The sequence below is a fragment of the Elgaria multicarinata genome, chromosome 15 (assembly GCF_023053635.1).
Source record: "Elgaria multicarinata webbii isolate HBS135686 ecotype San Diego chromosome 15, rElgMul1.1.pri, whole genome shotgun sequence".
NCBI classification, from domain to species: Eukaryota; Metazoa; Chordata; class Lepidosauria; order Squamata; family Anguidae; genus Elgaria; species Elgaria multicarinata.
This window is the reverse complement of record NC_086185.1, coordinates 27,666,488-27,674,933: the sequence shown is the minus strand read 5'-3', so window position 1 is coordinate 27,674,933 and position 8,446 is coordinate 27,666,488. Positions and strand designations below refer to the sequence as shown.

The window sequence follows — 8,446 nt, the reverse complement described above, 5'->3', positions numbered from 1 at the left end:
CACAAGGGAGGAGAAGAGGGAGGAGAAGTAACTGTAGTAGCTAAAGCAGGGCATGGTTGACCTTCCCAAGCAGCCATTGAAATGAAAGTTCACAAAAATTAAAAACATTCAAAGTATAAAACAACAGTATAAAACCATAATATAAAATACTATATAAAAGTTCAACCCGATAAAAACAGCAGCAATGCAAAATTACAAATTTAAAACACCAAGTTAACATTTATTTGTAGACTGTTAAAATGCTGGGAGAATAAAAAGGTCTTCACCTGGCGTCTAAAAGCATATAATGTAGGTGCCAAGCGAACCTCCTTTGGGAGCTCATTCCACAGCCAAGGTGCCACAGCAGAGAAGGCCCTCCTCCTGGTAGCCACCGGCCTCACTTCCTTTGGCAGGGGCCAAAGGAAGGTCCAGGCAGGTATATAGGGGAGGAGATGGGCCTTCAGGAAGTTACCTGACAGTGCATTAACCAACACTGGATTCTCTGTATGGGTGGCGTAGCTATAATTGCTGTCACTGCTCTCTAAATACAAACTTGGTGGGGGAGTGTAGGCGATGGAATTAAATTTACTGTGAATAAAAACATAACAGAATTGTGAGCCACATTATAATCAAATTAAACAAAAAACGTGTTTTGTCAATATGTTAATTATTTTGCATTAGTTAATAAAATCTAATCGTGTGTTGTGTATTTCTCCCCTCCACCCGGAAAGGAACGTATGGTCGGCTTTCTCTGCATCGCAGATCAAACCCAGCCTACGAAGTGATTGACATGATGATGCAGTGGCGTACGAATTCTGGGCAGCTTTGGCAGTGAGAGGAATCTGGGTTTATCTGGCCAGGAGGGGAACGTGATGACGGCCTGGTCTATGGTGGAAAGGCTGAAAATGGAAAAGAGGCGCTCCCAAGAAGAGAGGACTGCAGAGCAAGACGGCGGGGACTGCAGTGCGGAATCTGAAGAATGGACAAGCTCAGAGAGTGAGCCTGAGCAGCCTTACTTCAGGAGCAGCTGCAGCAACGCTCACTGGAGGGAGAAGGAGATCGCCCACAAACCCCATCGGCCACTTTGCCGCTCTCCTTGCTTGGATCGTCCGAGCTTTTCGCAGAGCAGCCTCCTTCAGGATTTGAAATTGGAAGAGAGTAAAACAAACCTGAACAAAGAATATCAAGCTAAAATCGATTTTGCTTTAAAACTGGGATATGCTGGAGATCAGATTGAAGCCGTGTTGAGCAAGCTGGGGGCAGATGCCCTCATCAATGACATTTTGGCAGAGCTCGTAAGACTTGGAAACAAGGCTGAGGGTGAAGGCCAAGCCAGTACGGGCAGCACCTCTGGTACCCCTGGTACCAGTACGAAGGAGACTGCCAGTCCTGAGCTGTCTTTGGAGGATGACGTGGTGGACAGCTCTGATAACTTGAGGCCAATTGTCATTGATGGAAGTAACGTGGCAATGAGGTACTTTGGCAATACTGGTAACACGATACGTTCAAAAGCAGCCACAGTAAATTAGTTAAAAGCTCTCTTGCACCAACCATTGGTACTCAAAAACCCTGCTAAAAGACGGTTTTAGGTGCCCATTAAATTTGAGGTCACCATTAAATTGCTGTTAAGTTGAAATCTTTACCCTATACATACTTACCTCGGAGTATTCCTAGTGGATGCAGTAGGGTTTACGTCTGAACAGACATGCATAAGATTGCACCATTAATTTCTAACAGTGTATCATGGAATATAAAGTCTGTTTCTATTGCTTGAACTATTCTGTTAAAGTTCAAATAAATTTTCCCCTTTTCAAGGCTTACTCTCACTGATAAGAAAGGAATTCAGTTAAGTAAATTGTCAGGACGTTATTCACACTCTGTGGTGATTTCTTTCTTTCTGGAACACAGATGTGAAAACACTTTACAATTTACAGACGATTTGCTAGGCATCCATGTTGCAAATTGGCCCCTTTTAGAATCCACTAAAATCAAAATGTTTGTTTTCTAAAATGTTAATAGATTTGAGAAAAGTTGTCTTTTCTCCCAGGCCTGTTTAATATGATTTGCTAAACTATAATAAAAGGCCTCCCGCTTTTTTATTACATTTTTATCCCACCCATCTTCCAAAGTGCTAAGGATGGTGCACAACAACCCTGTGAAGTAAGTTAAGCTGAGAGATTGTGACTCGCTTAAGGTCACTAAGTAAGCTTTCTGGATGAGCAGGAATTTGAAATTGGGTCATCTTGGTCTAAGTCCAGCCACTACACCAGACTACTTTTGTCTGGGTTTTGGTATTTTAGAATGCAAGTAGCACCAAAGTACTGAAAATCAATACTCTCTGAATTACTTTGCTCTGTTTTCCAGCCATGGGAACAAAGAAGGGTTTTCCTGCAGAGGGATTCAGTTAGCTGTCGACTGGTTTCTGGAGAAAAGTCACAAAGATATTACAGTATTTGTGCCTACCTGGAGAAAAGAGCAGTCACGACCAGATGCACCAATTACAGGTAGCAATTCAAACACGGTTTTGTCTCCTTCAGTTGGTGAAATAGTTGCGGTTATGGAATTGATATTTACTGTGGTAGGTGCTGATGTTGCAAGGTATAATAATCAGTTGAATATTCAACTCCCATTAATTTAAATAAGACTAGTGGTGCATTTTCACCATTCCCCGTTTCTCCACTTACCTTTTCATTTTATTTCAGTAACTCGAATGGAGATTTTTTTCCTTCTCTACTGACCCCATTATTCCCATGTGTGTGTATGGAGCTTTGTGGGTGGGGTGGGGTGGAGAAGGGAGGGGAGGGGAGGTTTAACCCTCCCCACCTGGAATGCTTTGGTCATGATCTGAGTTGCACATTGTGACATGGGAGTTAAAGAGAAGCCTCAACTATGAGGATTTTAAATATTAAATCGGGAAGTGTGAAGATAGCCGCAGTAGTGAACTTCTGAACTTCCAGAATTGCACACTCCTGGGGGAACTGAGGACAACCACAGCACTCCGCATAAAGAACGTAGTGGGAGGAAAGCAGCAAAGGGAGGCGAGAGCTTTGGCTACACACTGTAAGTCTCCACTCAGTGGTGTAGACAGACTGCAATGGCAATTTCCCCTGGCATTGTGGACAATCTAGGGCAATTCCACTTGCTGTTTACAGCAGAAGGGCAACAATTGGTGGCGCTACAAGTCCTCCAACCGGAAGAGCCCTCAGTATTGTCTTACGGTGAAAGGAGGCTTGCTCTTTCCACCTAGCCGCCACCTGTCCATGCTTACAGGCTGTGGTGTGCCTGGCTCAGATGGTCATCTCTGTTCCCATAGTTTCCTGTTCTGCCTTTCCCATTCTGCCTTTAAGTACTTGCGCAAAGGCATCTTCTTCTAAAAGTTTATTTGTGGAAATACTCGAATGCTGTTGGGCCACTGTGCTGTAAAGGTGCTTCTGGGCTGAGACACGCCTAAAAATGAATCAAAGAGGTTAAAAGAGGTTGACACATAAATGCAGTGTCTGTGATCTAATTAAAGTTGGTTACAGCCAAGTTAAGTTCCGTTGAGTCACTGGCAATCGGCTCCTGGATGGCCTTTGACAAGCACTTGCCAGATTCATACTTCCCAAATTAATAAGTGAACTAGAACACAGTTGTCCTTTGGTATTTACTTTTCTTCCCCAGAATTTTGCAACGCAGTTCTTTGAACAAAAGATGTGTACACAAAAAGGCTTTTTATCAGCGGAGGAAATCTACAAAACAGCATTATAGTACGAAAAACTGCTTGCAAAAAAAAAAATCCATGGGGCAGATGTGCATACAAAAATGCATATATTAAGGAAGGTGTGCACAAAAACATGCACATTTTTAATTAAGAAGGCACAAACTGATGTGGAAACAGGATGGAACAAACTTCTAAGATGTGAAAATAAGAGAAACCAAAATGGACAGATTCATCCTCCCTAGTCCTGATTAATCTGGCTCAGGGTGGTAGTGTACCGATGCACATTTATGGGAAGAGTAGAATGGAAAGACTTTGATTAGTACAATTACTCCAGGTGCATATGAACTGGAGACTTAGGCCCAGGCTAGGCAGCCCATCACAAGACTATTTCTGGACCGTTCCTCTTTGAACTGCAGGTGGAGGATGCAGGTTAGATTTTTGTTCAGGGGTGAAAAGTTCCATAAACACAGAAAACAGGCATGTTAGAGAGAAGCTATGCATTTTCTTTTGCAAGGTGTTTTGTTTGTAAAAGGGAGAGCATTCAGTCATGTCCAGGGACAGTTTCAGCATGCTTATGGGCTAATTGCTTTATGTGTGTATGTTCTGTGTTTTAGAGTTTTAAATTTTGTATACTTGTTTTTACCTCAATTTTAGAATTTCTGTAAACTGCCCAGAGAGCCCTGGCTATGGGAGCAGTATATAAGTGTAATAAATAAATAAATAAATAAATAAATAATAAACTGGGGAAGAAGCTGAAAATGAGCACTGAAATTGCACTGTCGATCACCTCTGTACTGACTGGGGATAATGAGAGGTGTAGTTCAAAACATACCAAGTTGGGGAAGGCTGTCCTAATGAGATTCACACCAGGCAAGGCACCAGTTTAACCCCATTAGTGTCTGTTTAAGATACTAGAGATCTGTAATAATATGGATAAGCCATATATTTTGTTTTATTTTGTTCTGTACAGCACTATGAAAATTGATGGCACTATATAATAAATATTAATAATAATAATAATAATGATAATAATAGTAATGATAAGCCAAGTATCCAAAGTCAGGTTCTTTTATAACAGGTTCTTTTCTAAACCTGATTTTGCAGATCAAGAAATCCTACACAAACTGGAAAAGGAAAAAATTCTTGTTTTCACCCCATCTCGGAGAGTTCAAGGGAGAAGGGTAGTGTGCTACGATGACCGTTTCATAGTGAAACTGGCTTATGACTCTGATGGCATCATCGTCTCAAATGACAATTATCGGGACCTTCAAAATGAAAAGCCAGAGTGGAAGAAATTCATAGAGGAACGGCTGCTGATGTATTCTTTTGTGAATGACAAGTAGGTTTTTTTTCCCCTTCTGTATATGATGATGGACATCTGAGCTCAGAGCTGTGACAAAATTGAACTGGGAGTTTCCTGGCACATTCTTACCTGCTGTCTTCTTTCCACTATAGTTTCTGTGAAATTTAACACTAGCAGGTAACATTTCTCTCTCTTTTTCCAGGTTTATGCCACCTGACGACCCATTAGGACGCCATGGCCCTAGCCTTGAAAACTTCTTAAGGAAAAAGCCTGTTATTCCAGAGCACAAAAAACAACCATGTCCTTATGGTGAGTTGTATAACAGTTCAATGTTTTGAGAGATAGAATAAGAAGTAAATACCCTTAGTAAAAAATAAAACTCATAGTGAGCTATCTGAGCCATGAATGTATGAAATAATGTAAGAAATGTTGAGTGGAACAGATAGTGGTAGTAACATTTTGTTTTGGTTTTGCTCACAGTTACTCAGGTGGGAGCCAGCATGGGTTAAAATATTGGAAGGAAATAAAGTTGGAGATTATTCAGTGTTTGGAAGCCTTTAAGCCCTCCTCTGCTGCAAAAGTGAATTGACTAATCCAGGCCAGAGAGACCCCAAATAAATCAAAGGCAAAAAATGATAGATCTAAATTGTCCTGGAATTTTTTAATTGTAGAGTAATATAGTGACAGGTCAAGTCTGGAGGTGACAGACTTGACCTTGGGGGAGCTAGGGGTGGCAACAGCCGACAGAAAGCTCTGGCGTGGGCTGGTCCATGAAGTCACGAAGAGTCGGAAACGACTGAACGAATAAACAACAATATAGAAATATGTTAAATAATTTTTAAAAACCTGGTAAGATATTTGAAAATAAATCTTCTGCTGTAACCATCCTCTTGCTTGGACTCCTGCCAGATCCACGGCTGTGACATCTGAACCCCAAGTTTACCCAAGAACAAGCGATGAGTTAACTTTGGGTTGTTTAACCCATGAACAAGCCCAAATGCTCCTGTTCAGATGTCACAGAAACAGCCCCCGAATGCAGCGTTTGAGTGTTGCTAATGGAAACAGAAAGCAGCTCAATGGCAGTGTGTGTCCCTGCAATTTGTGGGTTAATTAACCCATGATTTTTCACCAGACATCGCCATTGCATCTGAACAGGGTCAACGCATGAAACTGCCAGTTAAAAAGATCAGGTAGCAGGTTATTTACAACCTCTGCCTAAGACCCAGAAAAGCTGCTCCCAGTCAAAGTAGACATTATTGGGCCAAGACCATTGATGTGATTCAGTATAAGGTGCCTTCCTATGTTCCTTTGAGTGGGAATTTGATCCTGGGCAAACACACTGGTGTCTCTAATTGCTCCCTTCAGGGAGCTTTATGTCAGTTGTGAAAGAAAAAGGAAGCAGTGACACGAATCAAGTGCATTTGGGTCTGTTAACCAAGGAAATGTGTCGGCCTTTTATCCACCTGAGAGCAGGAGTGCCCTCTAGCTATGGCTGTTACAATAAGAATGAAGGACTTTGTGCTTAGTGAATCAAGATATTTCTCTTGAAAAGAACATATCTAATCTGTGGGTGGGGGGGAATCATTTTTTTCAGGCAAGAAGTGCACCTATGGACACAAATGCAAATATTATCACCCGGAGCGAGCAAACCAGCCCCTGAGATCTGTGGCAGATGAGCTTCGCATCAGTGCCAAATTATCTGCTGTCAAAACCATGAGTGAAGGCGCATTGGCCAAGTGTGGCACAGGGGCAGCCCTTTCCAAAGGGGAAGTCACTTCAGAAGTGAAGCGCATTGCTCCAAAACGTCAGTCTGATCCAAGCATCCGGTCTGTGGCTGTGGAACCTGAGGACAGGCTGTCGATGGTGCGGAAGTCTGAGGCTAATTCCGTCCCTTCCCTCGTGTCTGCCTTAAGCGTCCCAACCATTCCGCCTTCCAAAAGCCACGCAGTTGGAGCATTGAATACTCGGTCAGCAAGTAGCCCTGTACCAGGTTCATCACAGTTCACGCATCAAAAATCTTCACTGGAACACATGGCCAGTGTGCAGTATCCTCCAATCCTGGTCACTAATAGCCATGGCACTTCAATCTACACGGATCAATATCCAAAGTATGAGTCTCTGGGAGACCATGGCTATTACTCTATGCTCAGCGACTTCTCCAATTTGAGCATTAGCAGCATGCATAACACAGATTATTATGGGGCTGATGTAGACCAAGGTATATACTCAAGAAATTCAAGTCCATGTCCTGACAGTTGCTTAAGCCATACAAGTAATGATTCTTATTCCTCCTATACTGACTTGTATCTGGGTGTGGGCGACTCAAGCCCAGAAGACAACGTGAAGGTTCATCGACTCCCACCACAAAGCCGTCTTCAGCCCTTTTCTCATGGTTATCACGAGTCCTTAACGAGAGTCCAAAGCTATGGTACCGAAGGAACGAAGCATCCTGCCCGCAAACATTCAGCTTCCCATTTAGCGCTGCACGTCCAACACCCAGTCATTGGGGCACGGTCCAGTTGCCCAGGAGACTACCCTGTGCCTCCGAACGTTCATCCATCAGCCACCGCCCAGCCAAGTCGCGCCCTTGTCATGACAAGAATGGACAGTATTTCTGACTCGCGGCTTTATGAAAGCAACCCCACACGGCAAAAGAGGCCGCCCCTCTGTCGAGAACAGCACGCCAGCTGGGATCCTTTGCCTTGCGCAACAGATACCTACGCCTACCATTCCTACCCTCTGAGCAACAACCTCATGCAGCCATGTTACGAGCCTGTCATGGTGAGGAGTATGCCCGAGAAAATGGAACAGCTCTGGCGGAATCCTTGGGCTGGAGTCTGTAGCGAGCCACAAGAGCCGCACATTATTCCAGAGCATCAGTACCAGACCTACAAGAATCTCTGTAATATTTTTCCTGCTAGCGTTGTCCTCTCTGTAATGGAGAAGAATCCTCATATGACAGACGCGCAGCAGTTGGCAGCTATGATTGTTGCCAAATTGAGAACGGGGCGTTAAAAGGAGCATTTTGAATCCCTGAAGATAAATATTGGAAATGCTGTGCAAGCATTCTGGAGAGCTCCCCAAATGACGAGATATTCTCTGTTTGTAAATAGTTTTTAACTTGAGGCATACAACTCTGTATATATTTAATATATGTGTGAGGCATTCTGTCAGAGCAGATTGTGTTATAAATATGAGTATTTAAGAATTTTTAAAGCAGGGATTTTTAAAAAGGCATTTTACAGGAAGTGCATACCTTATGCATGGATGTATCATTTATTGAATCCAAAAGGTCATATGTTTATGTCTAAAACAGGTCCTTAAAAACTGTTAGCAATTATATTGCATGAGACAATGTATAGTTTTCAGTATTTACTGACATGTTGCTCCATAAAATAAGCTCTGTGCACTTGAACATCCTCACAGAGAGAAGCTTGGGGCCTCTTAGGCAACCATCTTCAGAT

At 42.8% G+C, this 8,446-nt stretch overlaps 1 protein-coding gene across 1 annotated transcript; it reads left to right on the top strand.

The window, feature by feature from the left end:
• Positions 1–722: 722 nt before the first annotated feature.
• Positions 723–8,212, top strand: ZC3H12B (zinc finger CCCH-type containing 12B). Its single transcript, XM_063141586.1, has 5 exons — positions 723–1,453; positions 2,344–2,483; positions 4,784–5,018; positions 5,185–5,291; positions 6,577–8,212. The coding sequence occupies exons 1-5, from the start codon at positions 852–854 to the stop codon at positions 7,995–7,997; spliced, it is 2,505 nt and encodes an 834-aa protein (XP_062997656.1). The 5' UTR covers positions 723–851; the 3' UTR covers positions 7,998–8,212.
• Positions 8,213–8,446: the final 234 nt, after the last annotated feature.

Excerpts from the sequence above, each read along its gene's own strand:
- ZC3H12B (XM_063141586.1), top strand. The coding sequence starts at position 852 with ATGACGGCCTGGTCTATGGTGGAAAGGCTGAAAATGGAAAAGAGGCGC. Across the intron at positions 2,484-4,783 it reads ACCAGATGCACCAATTACAG|ATCAAGAAATCCTACACAAA; the intron begins GTAGCAATTCAA and ends CTGATTTTGCAG. Across the intron at positions 5,019-5,184 it reads TATTCTTTTGTGAATGACAA|GTTTATGCCACCTGACGACC; the intron begins GTAGGTTTTTTT and ends CTCTTTTTCCAG.